The sequence below is a fragment of the Corythoichthys intestinalis genome, chromosome 12 (assembly GCF_030265065.1).
Source record: "Corythoichthys intestinalis isolate RoL2023-P3 chromosome 12, ASM3026506v1, whole genome shotgun sequence".
Lineage (NCBI taxonomy): Eukaryota > Metazoa > Chordata > Actinopteri > Syngnathiformes > Syngnathidae > Corythoichthys > Corythoichthys intestinalis.
In genome coordinates, this window is record NC_080406.1 from 20,096,114 (window position 1) to 20,122,760 (window position 26,647).

At 37.9% G+C, this 26,647-nt stretch overlaps 1 protein-coding gene across 7 annotated transcripts in view; it reads left to right on the forward strand.

The window, feature by feature from the left end:
• The window catches only part of fmnl2a (formin-like 2a), a 168,025-nt gene that overhangs the window by 118,610 nt on the left and 22,768 nt on the right, over positions 1-26,647 (forward strand). For 4 of the 7 annotated variants that reach the window (XM_057852649.1, XM_057852650.1, XM_057852654.1 and 1 more), the window contains 14 exons: positions 2-112; positions 268-417; positions 665-766; positions 7,312-7,648; positions 7,723-7,923; positions 10,347-10,367; positions 13,349-13,473; positions 16,873-17,072; positions 17,148-17,382; positions 17,448-17,516; positions 21,033-21,113; positions 21,186-21,315; positions 21,389-21,552; positions 21,623-21,724. In XM_057852649.1, coding sequence (XP_057708632.1) covers positions 2-112; positions 268-417; positions 665-766; positions 7,312-7,648; positions 7,723-7,923; positions 10,347-10,367; positions 13,349-13,473; positions 16,873-17,072; positions 17,148-17,382; positions 17,448-17,516; positions 21,033-21,113; positions 21,186-21,315; positions 21,389-21,552; positions 21,623-21,724 — 2,028 coding nt within the window. The remainder of the gene's footprint in view (position 1; positions 113-267; positions 418-664; positions 767-7,311; positions 7,649-7,722; positions 7,924-10,346; positions 10,368-13,348; positions 13,474-16,872; positions 17,073-17,147; positions 17,383-17,447; positions 17,517-21,032; positions 21,114-21,185; positions 21,316-21,388; positions 21,553-21,622; positions 21,725-26,647) is intronic. The other 3 variants (XM_057852655.1, XM_057852652.1, XM_057852656.1) reach the window with 1 other exon arrangement.

The following is a 26,647-nucleotide window of genomic DNA, read 5'->3' on the forward strand; positions in this document are numbered from 1 at the left end:
GGTGGCCTGCATGCAGTTCATTAACATTGTCGTGCACTCAGTGGAGGACATGAACTTCCGGGTTCATCTGCAGTACGACTTTACCAAGTTGTCTTTGGACGAATTCTTAGACGTGAGTTGAAAAAACGGCCGTGAAAAATGGAAACGTCAAGTCCGAACCTTTCTGAACTCAACGTTGCCATGGCAGCACCCCGGAGACGACTACCGCCTGAACTCTGCTAATAACATCTTGTCTGGCAAAACTGTATTTATGTGTCCATCTTGTAGAAAGTCAAGCACACTGAGAGCGACAAGCTTCAGGTTCAGATCCAGGCCTACTTGGACAACGTGTTTGACGTCGGTGCTCTCTTGGAGGATGCGGAAACCAAAAACGCTGCTTTGGAGCGTGTGGAGGAGCTGGAAGAGAACATGTCACACGTGAGAGACCTTAAGATTTGATTTTTTACATTGCACATCTTCCTTCGACAGCACCCTCATTATTAATGTCCAAAATGTCATAACGTTGATGCTTGGGCTCAATAAACTGACATAGACGACACCATGCCATCTAGAAGCACCTCTACGGGGGCTTCACTCTGATCCCGTGTTTTAAATTGAGTGTCAGTCAATAGCTGGATCCTCACGTCATATTTCTAAAGAATCAATTACTTTTCTGTCTTTGCAGTTGACAGAAAAGCTGCTGGATGCAGAGAATGAAGCTATGGCAAAGATAGTGGAGCTGGAGAAGCAGCTCATGCAGACAAACAAGGACCTCGAGGGCATGAAGGTCTGTCTTAAAGTGATCCTCTAACTTAAATACATGTATGCTCTAATAAACCGCAATTGTTCTCTTGTACTAAAGTATGTTGTTAGAAACACATAAAATGTTAAATCAATGGCAATATTTTAGAATATTTAGTCCATATTTTGACCGTTAGATGGCGCCATGGTTTGCGGGCTCGCAGTGATGACGTCATTGGTATCTTTCCAAATGTGTAGCGTGTTAAACAATTGCTTATTGCTGCCTAAACTCGCCAAGTAAAATGCCACGATGTGCTGCTTTTGGATGCAATTTCCAGTCAAATGGAAACAAGGGGAGTGAAGTAAGTGGTCAAGGTGGAATTATTATTTTTAGTGAATAAATGTGCATAAGTGGAAGCTTCTCCCCCTTATTGGTCCCTGTATGCAACTACCCTAACCACCACGCGTTACAACTTGCGCCCGAACATTTTTCCTGGATCCTCAGTCAAGTAAGGGATCCGTCTGTTTTCTGGATCCGACGGTGCCACCACGTCTGCAATATTGGTTTCGAACCTGTCTGTTTTTTTGATTCGTCGGTCCCACAGCGGCTTTTCGGATCAGTCTATTTTGTCGAATCGACGGCTGGGACATTGCCATGGGATCGGTCTAATTTCTGGATCTTCGAGTGAGTAAAAAACGCGGATTTGGATTACTATTGCTATCTTTTATGTTGACTATTCTTCGTGGGAGTTTTCCCCAAATCATACTAAATATTTAAAGCACTATGGCACGCTACAGTGACGACAGTGACTCTGACGTGGACCTCACAACAATGTTGGAGTTCGTCAGGGAATGCGTGTTTGCTTACTGCTGAGCTCCTGAGTGAAGAGTGGCCAAGGTGGAAATATTATTTTTTGTGAATAAATGTGCATAGTGGAAGCTTCTCCCGTTTTTGGTACTTTTATACACGTATCCTAGCTACCACGCGTTACAATGTACAGACATGGATTACACAAGGTGTGCTCTTTGGCCTGTACTGTATGTAAAGCACACGACAGCTTTGGATGCTAACAATCTACATAATTATATTGGGATAAGTTTGAAAACGCAATATGCTTACCTTGAGTATCTGCTAATAAAACCGGACAGCGTACACTCTCGCTCCCAACCGGAGTTCCTAACACAACAGCACTCTCTCGCATCACCAGTTTTGCCCAACTTTTGTCTTATCAGGTATTTGCTGCACACATTTTTCCCTGGAGCTCATCTTGTGAACGACCGACAGTGCTGTCCTGCTCTTCACTTTTCAGATCTGGTTCAAATAGGAAGGGTAGAACTGACGACATGTTGGGAAAGCTAACGAGTGACACGCTGGAATTTCGGCAACGGGACCAGTGACGTCACGCACTGTGACGTAACAAGAATGGCGACCTATCACTTAAAATAATTTTACAAACTTTATTAAAACAAAAACATTAAGAGGGGTTTTAATATCAAATTATTTTAACTCATACGAACATTTATCTTTTAAGAATTACTTGTCTTAAAAATAGAGGATCCCTTTAAACATTAACATTTTGATTGAGAGTAAAAAGATTTAGCTGATTTTTTTGCTGGCTATGTGAGTGCAAATGAACAGCATGACCTTTTAATGTACTTTACGGCATCAACTTTTTTTCCTCTTGCCATTGTGTTAACACATGAAACGGTTCAAGCATCATGACTACTGTTTTAAATAAAGCACTCACATAATACATATTTGTTGCAATTGACGTAGTAATTTCCAACAATCCCGTGTCTTATTAGGTGTCGCTTGGTTGTAAAATAATGTAATTACTCGGGCTGTCAAAATTATCGTGTTAACGGGCAGTAATTAATTTTTAAAATAAATCACGTTAAAATATTTGACGCAATTAACGCACATGCCCCGCTCAAATAGATTAAAATGACAGCACAGTGCAATCCTAACTTGTTACTTGTGTTTTTTGGAGTTTTGTCGCCCTCTGCTGGCGCTTGGGTGCGACTGATTTTATGGGTTTAAGCACCCATGAGCATTGTGTAATTATTGACATCAACAATGGCGGGCTGCTCGTTTATTTTTTGATTGAAAATTTTACAAATTTTATTAAAATGAAAACATTAAGAGGGGTTTTAATATAACATTTCTATACTTTGTACTAACATTTATCTTTTAAGAACTAGAAGTCTTTCTATCCATGGATCGCTTTGACAGAATGTTAATAATGTTAATGCCATCTTGTTGATTTATTGTTATAATAAACAAATACAGTACTTATGTACTGTATGTTGAATGTATATATCCATCTTGTGTCTTTCCATTCCAGCAATAATTTACAGAAAAATATGGCATATTTTATAGATGGTTTGAATAGCGATTAATTACGATTAATTAATTTTTAAGCTGTAATTAACTCGATTAAAAACTTTAATCGTTTGACAGCCCTAGTAATTACATTTGGGGAATTGCTTATCTGATGATAGAAACAAATAAATGTCAATTAGCGGAAGGCATAATTTAAAGTTTAATAGGAGGGAAATAATATGATTTAGTGGTGGTATAGAAATTGTTCGCGAAATGATGTTAAGATCATTTTCAGTTTCAGTTTTATCCTCATGTGGATGCACAATCAGAGAACTAGTGTTTCTGATGTTGTGGTTACCTCATTTTTTTATACAGTGGGTGTGATATATTGGATGCAAGTACACCTATATTCCATTTACATGTACTTGAAATAGAGAACCATAATTTCCCGAATATAAGGCGCACCCGTGTATAACACGCACCCCAAATTTCCTTGTAAAATCTAGGGGAAATTATTGTTCCCGTGTATAACGTGCACCCTAATTTTAGCACCAACAAATAGAAGAATACAAGAAAACAGAGCTCGTGTAAAGATACAGAAATTTCATTTTACTGACTGGTGAAACACAGCACCAGCATAGCACATTGGTAGTTCAAAACATTACCGTAAATTGACAGTATGTACGGTAACAACTTACCAGAATCCAGGAGAAAGCTAAACAGATGTGACTTTTCTTTAAAAGGCTGCTGTATAACTTGCTCGTTTCATCATGATGAATAAATGTTTCTTCCATGGATTGATACGGTAAAATAAAAGTGAGGATTTACGTCGGAAATCGGAAAGAGCGCATCGCTGTACAATAGACTGTAACAATAGGAACTATTGTTATTTGGGTTTGAGTTTCCCGAGGGACAGATATAGTTGACGGACACAGGAAGTCTGTGGTGTGTTACATTTGTTATGGTCCGAGTTGCGGAGCTGCAATAAACGATGACTTAAATGAGTTCAAGAAACGAAATTCTGTGCTTTATGAAGAGTGAAAAAAGTAGAATATAACACGGACGAAATCATTCGACCAATCAGAGTGAAGTATTACCGAAACAAAATGGTGACTTCGCGTACCGTAATGGTCGGCAACGGGTCGCCGCATACGTTTCTTCAACATGACATGGCCGTGTCAATAAAAAAAGATTTTAAAAAAACGGTCTTCATCTATATATATATATATATATATATATATATATATATATATATATATATATATATATATATATATATATATATATATATATATATATATATATATTAGGGCTGTCAAACGATTAAAATTTTTAATCAAGTTAATTACAGCTTAAAAATTAACTAATCGTAATTAATCGCAATTCAAACCGTCTATAAAATATGCCATATTTTTCTGTAAATTATATATATATTCTGTAAAATAAATTGTTGGAATGGAAAGATAAGACACAAGATGGATATATACATTCAACATACGGTACATAAGGACTGTAGTGGGCATTTCACTCTACTGTCATTTAAATCTGTCTATGCTGTCCTCACTCCGAAGCGTCTAATTTTTCCAAAGCTAGACAGCTAGTGAACGACGCCTTAATAATTCTTCTTCCTTTTTCATCTGATTTATTAATAAAATGGCCTCAAACCATTGTCCTCTTTAGACCGTCGTAAAACTACAAAATAAAAGTACACAAGCATTGCATTAGCAACAACGTTAGCTTAGCACGCTATACAGGTTCACTAAACATAAACAAAAAGCGTCTCATACAAAAAATATAACATTTCGCTTACTAACATAATATGTACATTCTTTACAACAACCATACTTACGAACAAATCTTGTCCAAGGATCATATAAGCACAACATTATCAGCCCGAGACGTCGTGCAGCCATAATGAACTGGTAAGACAACAATAAACCATGTCGCAAAGCGACCACAAGAGTTCGCTGTTGGACAGCATAAAAAGCCTTGCTGTAAAACTTACCATAAGGCAGAATACTTTCTGAGCGGGACATGTGCGTTAATTGCGTCAAATATTTTAACGTGATTAATTAAAAAAATTAATTACCGCGCGTTAACGCAATAATTTTGACAGCCCTAATATATATATATATATATATATATATATATATATATATATATATATATATATATATATATATATATATATTTCTGTCTCCATCCCTGTACCCGTGTATAATGCGCACCATGATTTTACAAGTTGATTTTCAGGGAAAAAAGTGCGCGTTATATTTGGGAAATTACAGTAGTAACTCAGGGTTCGCTCGAGGTCTTAAAAGTCTTTAATTTACTAATAAACTAATAAATGCACTGATTATTTTCTGTTAGGTCTCAAAAAACTACATTGCATGAACTTGTGATCACAGTTTGCATTTGTTTAAACATGTTTTTTTAAAGACAGTGCTTTTACTTAGTATGTTTTGCTTTGGTTTCATTCATATTTGTTCCTGTGTCTTGCCTTGTGATTATCAATTCATCTGTTGTTGCCTGCTCCTTGTGAATTCTGACCAGTGTTGCTCCTCTGCCTTTCATGCTCAACTAAGGGTATTGCTACTAGGGTTGGGCATCGTTTGAATTTGAACGGTTCTTATTCCGATTCAGCATTTCGATTCTGGTTCCAGACGATTCTCGATTCCGATTCTTTTTTAGGCAGGGTAAAAAAAATTGCATTGTTTGTATTCATTTCTTAACTTCTCGGTTATTTTTTAAAATATATGAACTTTCAATTAACTATGAATTTCTTACAGGGCTATTTTTAACTTGTATATAAATATCATTCTTTGAACTTGAATATGATGAAATTTCTTTTCACAGGAGTGCACTTTCACAATGATGTTTATTTTTCAAAAGCTCACAAAGAAAACATTTACACATTCTTTTGCCTATGTATAAGAGTGTCTTATGCTGCAGGTATTTTTACATGCTATTGAGCTCCCACTCATGGGCTAACCTGGTGAAGAATTTATAACAAACAAACATATAAAGCAACTTGTAAAACCCAGTCCAGATTAGCAGCGGGTACAGTATAAAATCAGAAACAGTTTTTGTTGAGGAAAATGATCACATCTGCCCTCTGAGGCTGTAAGGTTTAAGCATTCTGGACAGATGGTGTTTCCTGCAGTGGAGAACACCCGTTCAGTGGGTGCAGATGAAGCTTGAACGCATAAATATGAAAAAGCGAGAAAAAGTCGCATATATTACGCAAGTGCAAGGAAGCTGTGAGCCGCTACACACTTTACATATATGTACCTTAGCTGGGAGCTACAACGAAGCATTAGTATGAATTCTTCTATTGATTATAATTTGATGTAGATGAGGCAAAAATAATAAGGATTTCCTTATTTGTAAAACCGATTCAAAAACAAAAGATGCTTTTAATACTGTTGATTTTAATGGAGGCGGCAACGCGCTACGTAAAGTACGTAGCTACTTATGTAGCTACATTAGCCCGATGTAGTAATATGACTTATTCTCGTACTATTCCATCCATCCATCCATCCATCCATCCATCCATCCATCCATCCATCCATCCATCCATCCATCCATCCATCCATCCATCCATCCATCCATCATCTACCGCTCTTAATCCGGGGTTGGGTCAGCAGAAGACAGACGTAATTTATTGTTTTACTTACCTGGTTCTGACTGGTTAGAAGACTGGCACTGCGTGTCAAATATGCGGCACTCAGCTATGCACTACTCGGCGCTTGTATTTCATGAAGACGGAGGTGTTTAATCATATTGGTCGTGCAGCCACCTTTGCATGATATAGCTGTGTTGCAAATGTTGCACTGAGCTGACTGGTCATTTTTCTTTGTGAAGTTGAGTTCAACTTTTGAGCGCCGCCGCACCGTTTCCATGGTTGAAATCAAGTTGCAAGGCACAAACACACGCTTCACGTGGCTGCTTATTCTTCATGGTGTTCGGAAGCTATTTTTTTCCGATTGGCAGGTCGGGGCACTCAAAATTTAAAAATTCGAACGGTTCCGGGATCATTGGAGTGTTTGTCCCGGATTCCATCGATTCTCGTTGCCCAACCCTACTTGTAAGACACCAGATTGGTGAAAAGGTGTCATCTTGTTTTGTTGGAATGTAATCCAGCACCCACTGTGGCCCTATGTGGAATGGTTTGGACACCTCTGGTTTACACAGATTGGGAATAATGTGAATAAGTGACAAGTGGTGATGGAGTTGTAATATAACGGTGCATGTATGACAATTTACAGGAAGCCTACAAAGACAGCAGTGGAAAGCTCCAGTCACTGCGGCAAATCTTGAAGGAGAAGGATGAGGCCATCCAGCGGCAAAGCCACCTGGAGAAGAAGATCCACGAGCTGGAGAAGCAGGGCACCATCAGGATCCACAAAAAGGGAAACGGGGACATCTGCATCCTTCCTCCAACACCGCCCGCCGCCACTGAAGCGTTGACGGGTACCACAGTGGGCGGAAATTCTGTCGGCGGAAACTGTGTCGGCGTCTACAATCCGACACACGTGGGAGGTGTGGCGGGTTCTTCGGTGGCTCCGCCTCCTCCGCCGCCACCATTGCCAGAAAACGCCCCATGTAAGTGCACAATGTGAAAAGTCTACACACTCCTGTTCAATTGTCAAGTTTATTGATCCCATTTCCTCTTACAGTGCCAAACGGACCGTCGGCCACCACTCCTGCGCCAGCGCCTCCGCCGCCTGCCCCTCCGCTGCCGCCACCTCCACCACCACCCCCGCTTCCAACTTCTGCTTCAGACGTGTCAGTTCACTTGCCTCCGCCGCCGCCTCCTGCTGCTCCCCCATTGCCCGGCTGCGGGACTCCCACTGTCATCATCAACTCAGGTTTAGCCGGTAAGCTTTCTGAAATGGGAGAAAAGTCTATGGGAAAAATACATTGGCAGAACTATATGGTTTTTAAATTTGTGTTTTTACCTCAAAAACACTACATATCATTTAACCCAACCTACAACCTTTTTCCATAGACTTCACTATCACTTGACGGGAAACGTGGCGCAGGGCCGTTCCGTAGGGGGCCTATTTTCAAAAATTTAAATGTCAAATATTTTCAAAACCAAAGACACTAGCAACCTAAAATCAAAACAGGCACCTCCCTTATGCATGTATAAGTCTCCATGAGCAGCGACATAAAAAAATTCAAAGTCGTTCCCTAATAAATTCCCGATTATTTTTTTTCATATCAGTATAACAAAACTTAAAATGGCTATAAGATTCTCAAATTTTATGCTAGATGCTCAAACATAAGCAAATACAAATCTATATTTTCAGGATCAATAGCAATATTTAACATTTCATATAAGTTTTTGCCTGAAATAGCTAAGTTTTCAACTGCTGATAAATCATTCAATTTTCACATCAGAAACTTACTACTTGAGTAAAGCATGCAGAATCATCTTAATTTTACTCAACAAAGGAAAATGAGCATTTTTCTATATACAATCACAACTCATTTAGATTGATTCCAATGTTACTATATAGCCTCTTGCCGGCTATCTGGCCCGTGTCGTTTTTAGATTGAAATGTTACTTAAAATAAAACACGTAAAAGCCGATTTTTTTTTTGTATGGATGTAGAAATGTCAAAATTACAATGTTTTGCCAAATAACGGGCAGTTGGTCAAAAATTACATGGTTATTTGAATTTAAAGTTACGCTATTGTGTATGGATACAAAATACAACATGAGGCCATCACAAAACAAAGAGCTTTTTAAGTTGAATTTTTATGTTATTAAATGCGTAAATCCCGGAATTTCTATAGATCTGAACATAAAACAGTATAGATTCTTGGTTAAAAGCAAACAAAAAGGGACAGTTACCATTCCTTTTTTTTTGTAAATATTTCAAGCTAAATTTAAGCTATTGCGTATAGTCCTACGTGGCGGCCGTCACAGAACAAATTGCTTTTTAAGTGAAAATTAGGGCTGTCAAGCGATTAAAATTTTTAATAGTTAATCATAGCTTAAAAATTAATTAATCATAATTAATTGCAATTCAAACCATCAATAAAGTATGCCATATTTTTCTTTAAATTTTTGTTGGAATGGAAAGATAAGACACAAGACGGATATATACATTCAACATAATGTACATAAGTACTGTATTTGTTTATTATAACAATAAATCAACAAGATGGCATTAACATTATTAACATTCTGTTAAAGCGATCCATGGATAGAAAGAATTGTAGTTCTTAAGAGATAAATTTTAATACAAGTTATACAAATTTTATATTAAAACCCTTCTTAATGTTTTCGTTTTAATAAAATTTGTAAAATTTTTAATCGAAAATTTAAACTGGAAGCTCGCCATTGTTGATGTCAGTTATTACACAATGCTCATGGTGCTGAAACCCATAAAATCAGTCGCAGCCTAGCGCCAACAGAGGGCAACAAAACACCAAAAAACACAAGTAAAAAGTGGACATGACACTGTGCTGTCATTTTAATCTGTTTGAGCGGGGCATGCGCGTTAAATGCATCAAATTTTTTAACGTGATTAATTTGAAAAATTAATTACCGCCCATTAACACGATAATTTTGACAGGACTAGTGAAAATTATTGTAAATAAATGCGTAAATCCTGGACTTCGTAAAAATATGAACGTAAAACAGTCTAAATTTTTGGTTAAAAGCAACAACAACAAAAAATACGGGCAATTATCATTCATTTTATGTAAATATTTCAAGCTAAAGTTAAGCTAGTTTTTTCCATTAATTTCATTTTTCCACAACGTTTCAAAGTGCACGCATGGTGCTATTTTATATAATAATTACCTTGAATCCTTGACAAAATCACTCTTGGGACACTCTAGCCACCTTGTATGCGTAAAAATGTCATCCTTTTCCCACCTAAATCCGGCATTAGAACGCAGCGTGTGCTTGAGTTTATCACAGTGAAAGCCCACCGCAACGTTCTGCCTCGGTCGGCCCCCTATGGGAAAGACTGCCGCAATGTCTGTGGGAGCTGTCTCGTCAACTGATGGTGAAGTCTGTGCTTTTTCTTTTCACTGGCAATCGGATGTATAATCATGTACTTTTTTAACTTTTCAAGCTTTTTCACGCATCTAAAGGAATATATTCTGGTTTCATATTGTCAATGAATGTCACTGAATTGTTGCTACCCTAAAAATATACTTTTTAACGCATGAATTTATGCATTGCATCTGTATTTTTCATAGGCTGTCTAATTCTTCTAATTTCCCCCGCAATTTCTTCTCATTAATGTCTCTTTGAATTGTTTCTTTTTCTGCCAACCAGAGGGACCCATCAAACTATTCTGTAGGTTCTGCCTCTTCTGTTCAGTCATTTCAGTTTTTTGCTACCAACTTTCTCCTTCTCTCCAACATGCCTTGAGATTGGTATTTTCCTTGCTTGTTTTGGCCACGTCTTTGACCAAATTGATGAATCATTGCTTCATTTTGACAAAACTAAGAAAATACCAAATTTCAAATGATCTGCATGGTTTCACTGTCCCACATCGGTAGAGTACAGTATTGCGATGTGTTTTTGTGCTTCTCCACATCTCAAAGTATCGGTCGCATGTTTAGACACGATCACTTGATGTGAAAAGCAGATAAGAAGGTTTCTCTTTTGTCTCTTCACGAGCTCCATGCACATTAAACGTCAGCATTACTGAACAGCCAAAAGCCATAATTTCTCCAAATGCATGAAGTATTGAGTGAATAAATACAGTAGACAGGTAGTCCCCGGGTTACAACGTAATTTTTTGACTTTTTTTTTTCTTTTAAGTCGCCCCAACCTAATTGTACCTCACATTATCTTATTTTTTGACTTTATTAACATGACTTATTCTGTCCTCACTAAACATGAAGTTATTCAGCTTGACAGACAGCAAACATAGCAATTGTGCTTTTTGAAGCTTCTTACCTCCTTCACTTTTGACAATTTGTAAAGCTGTTACACACATAATGTGCTAGCCAAAAGTATCGGCACCCCTGCAATTCTGTCAGATAATGCTCAATTTCTCCCAGAAAATGATTGCAATTACAAATGCTTTGGTAGTAATATCTTCATTTATTTTGCTTGCAATGAAAGAACACAAAAGAGAATGAAAAAAAAAAAAATCATTATCATTTTACACAAAGCTCCAAACTTGGGCCGGACAAAAGTATTGGCATCCTCAGCCTTAAACTTGGTAGAACAACCTTTAGACAAATAACTGCGAACAACCGCTTCCGGTATCCATTAGTGAGTTTCTTGTATGCTCTGCTGGAATTTTAGACCATTCATCTTTGGCCAACTGCTCCATGTCTCTTGAGATTTGAAGGGTGCCTTCTCCAAACTAACATGTTCTATAGGTCTCAGGTCTGGACTCATTGCTGGCCACTTTAGAAGTCTCCAGTGCTTTTTCTCAAACCATTTTCTAGTGCTTTTTGAAGTGTGTTTTGGGTCATTGTCTTGTTGGAAGACCCATGACCTCAGAGGGAGACCCAGCTTTCTCCCACCGGGCCCCACATTATGCTGCAAAATTGGTTGGTAGTCGTCAGACTTCATAATGCCATGCACATGGTCAAGCAGTCCAGTGCCAAAGGTAGCAAAGCAACCTAAATACTTCAGGGAACCTCCGCCATGTTGGACTGTGGGGACCGTGTTCTTTTCTTTGAAAGCCTAGTTTTCTATGTTGATGGCTTTTCTCATCTGACCAAAGAACATTTTTCCAAAACGTTCTTGGCTTTCTCATGGAGGGTTTTGGCAAACTCCAGCCTGGCATTTTTATGTCTCTGGGTGAGAGGTGGGGTCTTCTCTGGTATGCTACCGTATTGACCCTTTTCATTCAGACGCTGACGGATAGTACGGGTTGATACTGTTGTACCATTGGACTGCAGGATAGCTTGAACTTGTTTGGATGTTAGTCGAGGTTCTTTATGTACCATCCACACAATCTTTCGTTGAAATCTCTCGTCAAATTTTCTTTTCCGTCCACATCTAGGGAGGTTAGCCACAGTGCCACGGGCTTTACACTTATTGATGACACTGCGCACGGTGGACACAGGAATATTCAGGTTGTTGGAGATGGACTTGTAGCCTTGAGATTGCCCATGCTTCCTCACAATTTTGCTTCTCAAGTCCTCAGACAGTTCTTTGGTCTTCTTTTCTCCATGCTCAATGTGGTACACACAAGGACACAGGACAGAGGTTGAGTCAGCTCTAATCCATTTTAACTGGCTGCAAGTGTGATTTCGTTATTGCCACCACCTGTTACGTGCTTCAGGTAAGTAACAGGTGCTGTTAATTACACGAATTAGAGAATCATCACGATTTTTCAAAGGGTGCCAATACTTTTGTCCAGCCAATTTTTGGATTTTTTGATAAAATGATAATGATTTAATTTTTTTCCCAGTTGTCTTTTGTGTTTTTTTAATTGCAAACAAAATTCATTTCTACCAAAGCATTTGTAATTGCAATCATTTTCTGGGAGAAATTGGGCATTATCTGACAGAATTGCAGGGGTGCCAAACTTTTGGCCAGCACTGCATGTACACGTCTGTTCAAAACAACACACATTTTAAAAACAAAACACTCGACAAGAAACGATTGGTGTTCAAACGTCTATTGAGTCTGATCAATATGTAAATTTAATTGATTAAATTAGCCTAATTTGCATCACAAAAGTCCGCTAGCTTATATGCTACGAATGTTTACAATTCTTATAGCAAATCGCTCACACGTAGCTCCACAAACTGTAGCTCTAAATTTAATTACAAATCCATACACAAACATATATTCGCTGAAACAACTTACTGCAGCTATCCTTTATCCATGTGAAACTTGTGGGTGCTCCTGTATGGAAGCATAATTGAATGACAGTCCAGCCAGACCCAACGCTGCCACCAGATGGCAGTGAATCCTCCACCTTTAAACAAAATACAATACTTTTTGACTTTTTGGATAGTTACTTTGGAGTACTTAAAGGGTCAATTCCAATTGACCCTTGATACGTCGCCAGCGTAGGAATTGAACTCGTTCGTAATCCGCTGACTACCTGTAGTTAGGGGATTGAATTTATGTCAATTGCCCTGTTGCCTTGATATGATTTTTTTTGCCCATTCCAACCCACTTCACAAATTGTAGTGACAAAAATCTAATGTACACACTGAGCATGTTCACTATAGGACACATGTGCCCTTGACAATTTTGTCATATCTCCCGTATTCATTGAGCCTATTCCCTACACGTGAGTGTGTAAGTGTGCGCACACTTCACTAGAATCAAACTCTCATGACTGCTTTCCTGTCCAGCTGTTAAGATTAAGAAACCCATCAAAACCAAGTTCCGCATGCCTGTCTTCAATTGGGTGGCACTAAAACCCAACCAGATCAACGGAACTGTCTTCAATGAGATCGATGACGAGAAGATACTTGAGGTAAGTTTCTTCGGGACAAGTTTCTGTTAGAAGTAGTGCTGTCAAGTTAATCGCGTTAACGTAATTAATTTTTTAAATTAATCACATTAAAATATTTGACGCAATTAACACATGCACGGAATGAACTGTTCGTGCATTGCCTGAGTCTACAATGACGCCGTTTTAGCACATTGATAACGAAAAGGCAGAGAAATCCGAGTGGACACAGGCGTTCATTGGCTTTGCAACTCTTTGACAACAAATATAAGTATTGTGGCGAACGACGTGGGGAAGAATGACAGGATACGATCTTTTTCTTAACACGCTTAATTGACCACAAGGCACAACATACTGTATTCCATTTGCAGCCACCACTGACAGTCATGGTTGCCCAACTTCCCATCATGCATTTGGGCGGAACAGTTAAGTCGCTACAGTATCATTTAGTAAAAGCACAACAAAATGATATTCCTATCTCTCACAGGAGACGATCTCTTTCTTAACACGCTTAATTGAACACAAGACAGATCATACTGTATACCATTTGCAGCCACCACTGACAGTCATGGTTGCCCAACTTACCATCATGCATTTGGGCAGAACAGTTAAGTCGCTACAGTATCATTTAGTGAAAGCACAACAAAAATAATATTCCTATCTCTCAAAAAAATAATGTTAACAAAAAGAAAAGCGCTCAATGTAAAGAGAACTGGCATTCCCAATCAAAATAGCTATGCAAAATTACACATAAAACTTACTCAGACTCTGCCCTGGCTAGATCTCTAATTAATTTAAAACTCGCCATTGACACCTTATGTGTGTATTTCAATCACTACCTTAAGACACTGTGGAAGAACGGCAGGAAACCCATGTGACATCCTGCTCGGCGACGTCAACAATGGCGAGCTATTAGTTTATTTTTTTGATTGAAAATTTTACAAATTTTATTAAAATGAAAACATTAAGAGGGGTTTTAATATAAAATTACTATAACTTGTACTCAAATTTATCTTTTAAGAACTACAAGTCTTTCTATTCGTGGATCCCTTTAACAGAAAGAATGTTAATAATTTTAATGCCATCTTGTGGATTTATTGTCATAATAAACAAATACAGTACTTATGTACAGTATGTTGTATGTATATAGCCGTCCTGTGTCATATCTTTCCATTCCAACAATAATTTACAGAAAAATATGGCATATTTTAGAGATGGTTTGAATTTCGATTAATTACGATTAATTTTTAAGCTGTGATTAACTCGATTAAAAATTTTAAACGTTTGACAGTCCGAGTTAGAATGTAACATAAAGGGCTGTTGGCTCATTCCGTTTTATGTCCCACCTTTCAAATTTTAAATACATTACTTACAAAATATTAAAGCCATGCTGTTTAACAGTTACTTGTTCTCAGATCAAATTCTGAAAAAAAAATATAGACAATTTGAATATACAGGGTGACCCAAAAAAAAGTTTACACTCAGTTGACTGCTTGTTTAAAAGCCATTGAAACATATCTAAATAGGTTGTCATGCTTAAGTGATTCATTAAGGTCACTCAATGCAGCTGGTAATCTCTCGTCTCTACAATTCCTGTGCTTCTGCTGAAAATGAAGAAAACTTTAGCTGTACCTGAATTGCTGCGTGCCGGTCTGACACCTACTGAGATTGCAGCAAATCTGAGAATATCCAGATGTGCAGTCTACAAAGTTAAAAAGAAGCTGAAAGATACTGGAACAGCCTCACGAAAACCTGGGTCTGGAAGTGCCCGATCTGTGGGGACCAAAAAGTTGATTGACAAGGTGATATGTGGCCACCCAGAGTCCAGATCTCAATCCCCTGGATTATAGCATATGGGCAACTGTGGAGAACAGTGCCTCTTGGGAAAAGATGACAGCATCCTACATAAAGAAGACGTGTCAAGCGTTCCGCAGGCGCCTGGAGGCTGTTGTGACACTTAAGGGAGGACACATTGAAAAATAGAGTGTACTGTACATGTTCTTTACAATAATGTATAATTTGTGATTAAATTCTCATTCTAAGATGAATAAACATGGCATTTAAGTTGTATTATGGCAGTGTAAACTTTTTTTGGGGTCACCCTGTATTCTTAAAATACCAAGTGAGTCTGGAGTACTTATTTGGAGTGCGCCCTAAAATGCCAGATTTCTCATGTCCCACCACCCAATGGCCAAGTTAAAATTTAAATGCCACTTTTTAGGTATTATTTGTTTCATCGTTGACTCTTGTTACTATAGGATATGGGTTTTAAACAAGTGTGAATTATTATCCATGGAACATGTGTCCTACAACCAGAGGTGGGTAGTAACGCCTTACATGTACTCCGTTACATTTACTTCAGTAACATTTTGAGGAAAAATGTACTTCTAAGAGTAGTTTTACTTAGCCATACTTTTTACTTTTACTTGAGTAGATTTGTGAAGAAAAAACATTACTCCTACTCGCTACTTTGGGCTACACAAGAGTCGTGACATTTTTCCTCTTTATTCTACATATTAGATTTTTTTTGTTTTTGTTTGCTAGCGATGCTATCGCCAAGAGTAGCGCCACTAATTTTACCAATGAGACGTCGCAACAATTATCACATAACTACATTATACCAATCAGATGCAAGCTTGCCCTTCTAAGATCACGCCAGCCTGTTCAATCGCGTGGCGTCTTTCGAGCACCGTAACAAATGAAGTGTTTGACATAGAGCGCTGCGCTCAACATGAATCCAAAGCGCTGATTTAAAACTCACGCTGTTTTTATTTGGCACCGATTTACCACGAAAAAACAGAGATGTAATCCTTTTAATTTCATAATAGCAACTATGAAGGAACTACAGTATTCACAATTCAAGGAACTATTTTCTCCACTAGAGGGCAGGGCACTCATGCTCTTTGGACAAATAATGCTTCTTTATTGTTTTTTTTTTTCTCTTGCCGGAATTCAATGAATTTTTTATGTAATGGGTTATTGTACAGTATCATTATAACAACAGTTAATATAGATAAGTTTGTGCTGAGAGAAAAAAATACCCTTGTTTAAAAAAATAAATAAATAAATAAGCAGTTACTCAAAATGTTACTCATTACTTGAGTATTCTTTTCATTGGATACTTTTTTTCTCCTACTTGAGTACATTTTTTGGATGACTACTCCTACTTGAGTAATATTATTTTGAAGTAACGCTACTCTTACTTGAGTAAAAATTTTGGCTACTCTACCCACAACAATTGTCATCTGTGTGATTTTGACAAATATCAGACCACATTTTATGGTGATCTTATGCAGAAATGTGAGAAATTCCAAAAGGTTTAGGTATTTTTCATACCACTGGAGCAAAAAGCAATGGTTATTTTTCAAGAATTCTTTAGCCAAAAAGTCCTCCAATTTTATAACTCGTTTGTCGGGATTCTAGGACCTGAATGTGGATGAATTTGAGGAAATGTTCAAGACAAAAGCCCAGGGTCAAGCGATGGAACTGGCTATGAGCAAACAGGTCATCCAGAAGGGACCCAACAAGGTGACGCTGTTGGATTCTAACAGGGCAAAGAACTTGGCCATTACACTGAGAAAAGTGGGTAAGACGCCTGAGGAGATTTGCAAAGCCATTCAGCTGTAAGTAAATGCAATATGTTCAATACATTGGGGAGAAATTAAAAAGCTAACATTCATCATTGTCCCTCTTCTCAGCTTCGATCTGCGTACTCTGCCGGTGGATTTCGTGGAGTGCTTGATGCGCTTCCAGCCCACGGAGAACGAGGTGAAGACCTTGCGGCAGTTCGAGAAGGAGCGCAAGCCGTTGGAGAGCCTGACGGACGAGGACCGCTTCATGATGCTATTCAGCAAGATCGAGCGACTCATGCAGAAGATGACCATCATGGCCTTTGTCGGCAACTTTACAGAGAGCATAGTGATGCTCACGCCGGTACGCGCTTCTTCATTTGTTGATAAAATTGTGGATGCGCTGATTTCACTTCTGTTTCCTTACAGCAACTCCATTCAGTCATAGCGGCATCAGTTTCCATCAAGTCATCACAGAAGTTAAAGAAGATTCTAGAGGCAAGTGAGCTCATTATCTCTAGACTGAAAATAATAGTTGTTGCATGGGTAGAGGTCTGAAATTTCAATCAAAGATATATTTCCACTCATAGAGACATAATCTAAAAAAATCCAGAAATCACATTGTATGATTTTCTAAAGATTCATTTGTAATTTACTGGGGTTCATAAGTATTTGTATCCTTGAGAATCATCAATAATTATGACACTCAAAGAGTTGTCAGTCTACCTTAAAAAAAGTCCACCTTTTACCCCATGAGTAACCGCCTACCAACTGTTTGAGCTCATTATTGTGACCCGCGCACCCCACAGTCAGTCATAATCCAACTGCTACCCTGGGCAAAACCAGAGAGCTTTCAAAAGACACCAGATAAAAAAATTGCTGAGCTCCACAAAGCTGGAAAAAGCTATGGGACAATTGGAAAGCAGCCAATTGCCGAATTGCAACTACAGTGCAATGGTTTCAAATTAGGGCTGTCAAACGATTAAAATTTTTAATTGAGTTAATCACAGCTTAAAAATGAATTAATCGTAATTAATCGCAATTCAAACCATCTATAAAATATGCCATGTTTTTCTGTAAATTATTGTTGGAATGGAAAGATAAGACACAAGACATACGTTCAACATACTGTACATGAGTACTGTATTTGTTTATTATAACAATAAATCAACAAGATGGCATTCACATTATTAACATTCTGTTAAAGCGATCCATGGATAGAAAGACTTGTAGTTCTTAAAAGATAAATGTTTGTACAAGTTATAGAAAATTTTTATTAAAACCTGTCTTAATGTTTTCGTTTTAATAAAATTTGTAAAATTTTCAAACAAAAAGTAAACTAGTAGCCCGCCATTGTTGATGTCAATAATTACACAATACTCATTAGGAGTGGGAACCTCAGGGCACCTCACGATACGATACGATTTGCGATACAAGGCTCACGATAACTATTATCTCACGATATCACGATACAGCGATTATCGATATACTGGTCAGAAATTTGATACATGATATTCTACGATACAACTGTTGAAACGAAAAAAGAAAAAAAAACGTACTAAATAGAACGGAAAAGGGAACGTTCAAAATGGAAAAAAATACTGTTTGTCATTTATTGAATAGTGACACCTTTTTTGTGCAACATTGCTGTAAAATATACATCCACTGCAAATTGTGTACCTGCACATATAGAGGAAACACACCACAACCACTGATATCTCTTGGAGAGATCATGATGAATGGCACCCTTAATTTCTTTAAAGTTTTAAATCTTTTAAAAAATAATTAACAGAGCTGTAGGTGTCTGTCAGCAGTTGAGCTTGGAGTGGGGCAATAATAAAATTGGTGGGTCTTTTCTTCGTATATGACCTTTGCTGCCAAAAGCATCGGTTTGAGCACTTCCCCAATCGGCTTCAGCATTTGAGATGTCGCAATCGGTCAGTCGCATTCTTCTTCACCTTGAAAACAAAATAAAACAAAAAATATTAGCTACTTAATAGCTTTTGAGTTTAAATCCTGATTTTATTTTGTTGTGTTGGAAGTATTGAGTAAATTAAAAAATTATGAATGTATAGAAATTAAAAATGCAATAATTACCTATTTTTAATATGTAGGCTACATTAATTATCATGCACATCACCTTAAATATCTTGGAAGCTATTCAAACCATTTTTATAGCTTATTGTATCAAAATGGTAGTAATAACAGTTTGTGTAGTAAACTAGATGGAAAGTGGTACTCAAATAATTTCAAATAAATCAGTAAATTCATGTTCATGCTTGTTCGATATTCCTTTTCATCCAGTTTAGGGTCCTGGTTTATTTTATATCATTCAAGACCAAATATCATCAAAATAATACATGTAAATTAAAAAGTCAATTACATTGCAAAACTTTCTTACCTCAAATGAGGAAAGCGAAGCACACAAACTCCGGTGTCCACTATGTCACCAGCTGCCAGTGAACCTTATTTTTCTTAGACAATTCTTGCATACAGCAAAGTCCTTGTTCACTTTACTTCCTCTCTTGTTGGTGTAAAATCTAAAGTGTGTCCACATGTGTGATTTGTAGCAGTATTTTCTCACTTTTTCCTCCACCGTTCTCACGGAGCTTGTTTATTTTTTTCTACCCACTTGGAGCTTTGTCTCTTCTTCTCTAGACGACTTGTGCGCACTTTACCTTCACCGTCACTCATGAGCGCCCCTAGTGGGCCGCCAAGGAATTGCTCAACAAACACTGAGCAGTTTACAGCATTCATACTGGCCAATATGTCAACTAAAAGTATCGATACTTGGCGGGAGCATATCGATAATCAATTGGGTTGCAAAATATCGCAATATATCACTGTATCGAGATATTGTCACACTCTTAATACTCATGGTGCTGAAACCCATAAAATCAGTCGCACCCAAGCGCCAGCAGAGGGCAACAAAAAAACAAAAAACACAAGTAACAAATGGACATGACACTGTGCTGTCATTTTAATCTGTCTGAGCGGGGCATGTGTGTTAAATGCGTCAAATATTTTAACATGATTAATTTTTAAAAATTAATTACCGCCCGTTAACGCAATAATTTTGACAGTCCTATTTAAAATCATGCATTGCACAGAAGGTTCCCCCTGTTGAAGCCAGTACATGTGAAGGCTCGTCTGTAGTTTGCTAGGGACCATCTGAGTGATGCAGAGGGTTCATGGGAGAAAGTCATGTGGTCAGGTGAGACTTTTTGGTGCAAACTTAACTCGTTGTGAGTGGAAGAAAAAGAAGGATGAGTACAATCCCAAGAACACCATCCCCACTGTGAAGTATGGAGGTGGAAACCTCATGCTTTGGGGCTGCTTTTGAGCAAAGGAGACAGGACGACTGGACTGTATAAAGCAGAGGATGAATGGTGAAATGTATGGTCAGATTTTGAGCCACAACCTCCTTCCCTCAGTCAGAGACTTGAAGTTGAGTCGTGGCTGGATCTTCCAACATGACAATGATCTGAAGCAGACAGCCAAGCTGACCAAGGAGTGCCTGCGTAAAAAGCATATCCAGATTCTGGAGTGGCCTCGCCAGTCTCCAGACCTCAATCCAACAGAAAACCTTTGGATGGAGCTGAAATCTCGTGTTTCTCCACAACAGCCCCGAAACTGACAGATCTAGAGAAGATCTGTGAGGAGGAATGGGCCAAAATCTGTTTCCATATGTGAAAACCTGTTGAAGAACTACAGAAATCGTCTGACCTCTGTAATTACAAACCATGACTAAACATTAACACTGATTTTCTGAGGGGTACAAATACTTACAAACCCCATTAAATTACAAATAAGTTATTGAAAAATCATACAATGCGAGTTCCGGATTTCTTATGCTTAAAATTTCAGACCTCTACCTATTTTCTAAGTAAGTGAACTTCTAAAGGGGTTCAAAATGCTCTTCACTGTGTACGCTGTACGTACCAAAGGGAGCTGATTTTTTTCCCTGACTTCCATGCTACCAAATGTCATGGTCAAACATCACTTCCCCAACAGATTATTTTAGCACTCGGAAACTACATGAACAGCAGCAAAAGAGGAGCCGTTTACGGATTCAAGCTGCAAAGTTTAGACCTGGCAAGTCAAACCCATTATTTATTACAAAATAACCCTTTGCATCATTGACCTTTTTTTTCTTTTTCATTTTAGCTTCTGGACACCAAGTCGACTGATCGCAAGATAACACTATTGCACTACATTGCTAATGTAGTGAAGGAGAAATACACACAGGTGTCTTTCTTTTACAATGAGCTGCACTATGTGGAGAAAGCGGCAGCAGGTAAGTGTTTTTATTTGGTGAGTCTTATTCTCAAATGTGCCTAATGATGTGTTCTCGCTGGATTACGCTGCAGTATCGTTAGATAACGTCTTGCTGGATGTAAAGGAGCTGCAAAGAGGCATGGAGCTGACCAAGAGAGAGTACAGCATGCACGGCCACAACACTATGCTCAAGGACTTCATCGCACACAATGAAAGCAAGCTGAAGAAGCTGCAGGATGATGCCAAGATTGCACAGGTAAGTCCAGCGTATTCTCCTGAAGGCACGTCGAAATTCAGCTAACGACGGGCTTGTTTTTTGGCTACAGGATGCCTTCGACGAGGCTGTGAAGTTCTATGGGGAGAGTTCAAAAACCACGCCGCCGTCGGTCTTCTTCCCTGTGTTCGTGCGCTTTGTGAAGGCGTACCGGGTGAGCATCTCGGGCATTTGTTTATCTACAGCACAATTCTGATGTTGCGGGATCGTGTCACTTGAGAACAAACGTTAGCATCCGCGGGAGTGCTAACACAACATGACAGGATGCCTTATGCTTGATTTCCATGACAACGGCATAGGATAGAATAGAATAGGCATGGAGCTGACCAAGAGAGAGTTATACATTGTCATTATACAGTTGTATGCATGTATTGCATCACCATTGTAGCATTAACACTTTTATAAGTTAAAGATAAATTTGATCCATAATGTTGCTTTGATTTCGTGATTTGAAATTTAGAAAGTGCTCAACAGTGGAACTAATCATGGTTTGTATTAGGGCTGCAGCTATCGATTATTTTAGTAGTCGATTCATCGATGAACTAGTTAGTTCGAATAATTGAGTAATAGGATAAGGAACATGAAAAATTAAAACACCTGAGCTCAGCTGAGCCTCAAACAGTATTTAAAAAAAAAAACAAAAAAAAAATGGATCTATGTACAACAAAAACAACAATTGGCTAACTTACATAGCAAAAGTCAGCTAGCTTAAATGCTATAAAATGCTAACTTTTTTTTTTTAATACAATGCTCTTAGCAAATGGTTCAGACATATATTCCCACAAAAAAGGGCTAACTATATCTATAAACTAAATTATGAATGCATTAAAAAACATAAGCTCAAACAAAACCTAGCTTATGTTGGTCTTAACAGGGAGCAGTTGGATTCTGCCATGTGAAATGAGGCAGACAAGAGGGCAGTGTATCCACCCTAAGCAATAAAACTAAATGCAAACAATTTCAAAATAAACCATTACAACGCCACTTTAATTAAACGATTACGCGAAGCAATAAAATTTAATTCAAATGTTTTATTCTAATCGAATACTCGAGTTAATCGATTAAACGTTGTGCACTAGTTTGTATGAATACATTTATGACTCACACCTACAGTGGGTTTTTTTTGGTGCTACTTGCGATTTTCAAATGTAGTGTGAGTACCACTGGTTTTAGTGGTATGTGGACTAGGGCTGCAGCTATCGATTATTGAAGTAATTGATCAGTCCAACGACAAATTAGTTCGATGAATCGAGTAATTGTATAACAAATATTAAATGCTTAGGAGAATAATTTTATGAGATGTAAAACAAAAAAAGTTTAAGCTTGCAGTAACATTAATTTTGACCTGCGCATCCATTGGCACCAGGATTTCACTTTCAAAAGAGCATTAAATGCGAATACAAAATAAAATACCTGAGTGTTTCTTCAAACTCTATAGAATAGCACTTTCATTTTGCAAGAGCAATAAATGTATTCAAACCCTAGTGTGAACGATAAAACTGTATTAAAAAAAGCATATAAGTGCAAAAAAATATATATTTTAATGATACTTCATTTGATCTAATTTTGATTTTTTTGTAAAGTTTTAACACAAAAGACACTCATTTCGACAATAAAACATGATTCAACACAAAAAAATTTGGAAGTTCCAATTAGTTGAGTTGTAAATTTACTAGCTCAAATTAACCCAGTACTTCTCAAATAGTGGGGCGCGCCCCCCTGGGGGGGCGCAGAGCGATGCCAGGGGGGGGCGCATGTGACCTCGGGGATATGCATTTTTTTTTTTCTTTCTTTGCCATACTGGAATAAAGTGTACTTACTTGTACATCCACTCAGTGGGTGGCAGTGGTGCTCTCATTGTCAGACTGCGCGCAGTATTTTTGAACTAAGGAAGAGCACTCAGCACACACAGAAAACAGATAGGAAGAGCAGTGTGCCGCCGCCGTTTTCGAAAGCCAGTTTCCGACCGGACTCACTCACGCAGCGACCCACTGTCTTGTCCGGTTCTCACGTCGCCGCCCGAGAAGTGCCCTTTTCGGCTTGGGATCGTCACAACGACCGCCCTCACCTACGGTTCTACCTCGGCCGCCGAGAATGCGCTTTTTTCGTGCCGTTTGCCCTTGAGCTTTGACTTTTAATACAGTGGGTGATGGGGAAAGACCACTGTTTACTGTGCCTAAAAATAATTATAGCGGACAGCCAGAAGCCAAATCAATTAAGACGCCACTTAAAGACATTAGACCCCAATCTCATTGATAAACCGCTTGATTGTTTTTCAGCGAAAACGTGCCGAATATTGCCAACAATCGTCCTGCTTTGTCAGTGTTATATCAGTAAACTAGTGAGCATTGTTCGCATGCTCATTGCAAAATAACTCCACACTATTGCAAAGTAGGTAATACTGTGAGCAGCAAAAATAAAAACTGTCCTTCTGTCCAAGGACATTCTTTTTTTCTTTTATTCAGTTTTGTTTTTTCGGTCAAATTTTTGGGCATATTGTCCTCATGAGTGAATGTTTCTAATCAATTTTAATTTGTTATTATTTACTGATTTTATTAATTTTATTTTTCTGTATCAAATGGTCAAAAATGTACTGTACCTTGAGTGTATTTTTTACAGTTTGGATGTGACTTTTTTTTTTTAATTCAGGCAAATTGATGCGCGTCAAGTCTTCTCTGTTACAAACAATGTTAATAAAGTTATACTTTATTATAAGTTGATCTATGTTACTTTTTTCCTTCAGAAGAAAAAAAAGGACAGTGTTAGGCAGATGTGTATTTATAATAGTAATTTTATAGACAAATGATACTATTTACAGTGGCGGCAGAGAGTTTGGGGGGGGGCGCGAAACATTTACGTCTTCCTTGGGGGGGGGGCGTAACAGAAAATAATTGAGAAGCACTGAATTAACCTAACCTGCATAGCAAAAGTCCACAAGCTTAAATGCTAGAAAATGCTGTTTTTTTTTTTTTTTAATACAATTATCTTAACAAATCGTTCAAATACATATTTCTGCCCAGTGTTGTTAATAACGGCGTTAGAATATAACGGCGTTACTATCGGCGTTATTTTTTTCAGTCGTGCGTAATCTAATTAATTACTTTTCTCATCTTGGCAACGCCGTTACCGTTACTGAGGCGGCAAAGGCGTGCATTACTATGCGTTACTATCTTGGTTGACGCGAGAAAAGTCTGAGAGACGGACTCACGGAGACGAGAGAGCAGGGCAGGAGTGGGAACGCCGTTGCAAACGCGATGCTAGGTGGCTCCAATAATACCTCACTGTAGCCGATAGCCTACAAACCACGCCCACACAATGCTACGGTAGAAATCATATATTATAGAACTAGATGCAAATGACAGAAAAGGTGGCTTTAGCAACATATCTAGATGCGTTAGTAAACAGCCGCCATCTTAAAGCAGTAGACCTCTTAGGAAAGCTCTGTTGTAGGGCTGTCCCAAATGACTAATTTTCTCCCGATTAGTCAGCCGACTATTTTTACGATTAGTCGACTAATCTAATCATTTAAAAAAAAAAATTTTTTTTTGTTTGTTTTGTTTTCTAATTTAGCAATGAAATTTTTGTTGACGCTTATCAATTCACAAAAAACATATTGGAACACTTAAATTATTTATTAAAGTACAAATAAACACGTAAATAACAATAATAAATCACAAATAAACAATGAGTTGAAATGCTGATAGAATTAACTAGTGTAGCATCTTGATTGAAAAGATGGTCTCTTAAACTGATGGTTTACAACTTTTATTCCATCCTTGATGTGATCACACTCTAAAAGCTACGGTGCACACAAATAAAACAACACAATTAGAAATTAACGAAAACTTTTCACCTTTTTCCTTTTAAACCTTATTTATATATCAATGAATTGCCTATATGAATTGCCTTTACCTTAATTTATTACCTTATCATTGACAATCTCTCCCTTAAGTGCAATCACTGTATATACTGTATATATTTATGACCTTTTAACCTTATATAATTTTCTATACTATAAAATAAACCATAACATGAAATAAACCTTTCAGTTAGCATTAAGAACAATACTAATAGCGCTTACAGGCCCATTGTCAATGAAACATTATTATTTAGTAAGGCGACAGCACCCTCTGGTGTACAAAAAATGAAAAAACAAAAAAACAAAATTACAAACTGGGTTACGGCGCTTGAGGTGTTTATTCACGGCCGACGTTTAGCCAAGCTTGGCATTGAAGAGACAGGACGGAAGAGTGTACGCTCCTTTGTTTCTTTGAAATAAGTCAATGTTTTGGACACTCTGGTGCGGTTTTTTGGCTTTGTGCCGCTTTCCCCGCTTACATACAGAGCATCCGACATTCTGAACTTTCCGTGCATATATTTTTTTAACCCTTCATTAACCGTCGACGGGATGTTGTGCTCGTCGACGGATTTACGTCATCGATGACGTCGACTATGTCGACTAGTCTGGACAGCTCTACTCTGTTGTAGAGAACCTTCCTAGCGAACCTAAGTAACCTTTTATCTAAAATGCTCCTAAATCGGCAAAATCTTGACTTAAATCTATCTTTAGATGATGAAACCGTTTTAAAACTTACTCATGTCGAAAGTAGACAGAAGGGAACTAATGCAATAACGGGAGCAACTTTAACAACTTTAACGGTTGATTCAGAACATTAAATGACTTTCACACATAGCAAAGGTTACTATCTAGTTATCGCAACATCCGCAATACCCCAGTGTCTAGTTAAGTTTAGGGTAAAGAATTGGGCTAGGGCCAATTGTCGCAAAAACCCTTTAAACGTCGCATTGTGTGACCTGTTTTCTTTGTTTTTTTGTTTTGTTTTGTTTGTTTTTTGAAAAAAAAGAAAATTATCACCAGTTACTTTGCCAAGTAACTAATTACTTTTACATTCAAGTAACTGAGTTACTAACGCAATTACTTTTTGGGAGAAGTAATTTGTAACTGTAATTAATTACTTTTTTAAAGTAAGATTAACAACACTGTTTCTGCCAAATACATATTTCTGCCAAAACCTGCTAACTAAACCTCTGAACTAAATTACAAATGCATAAAGAA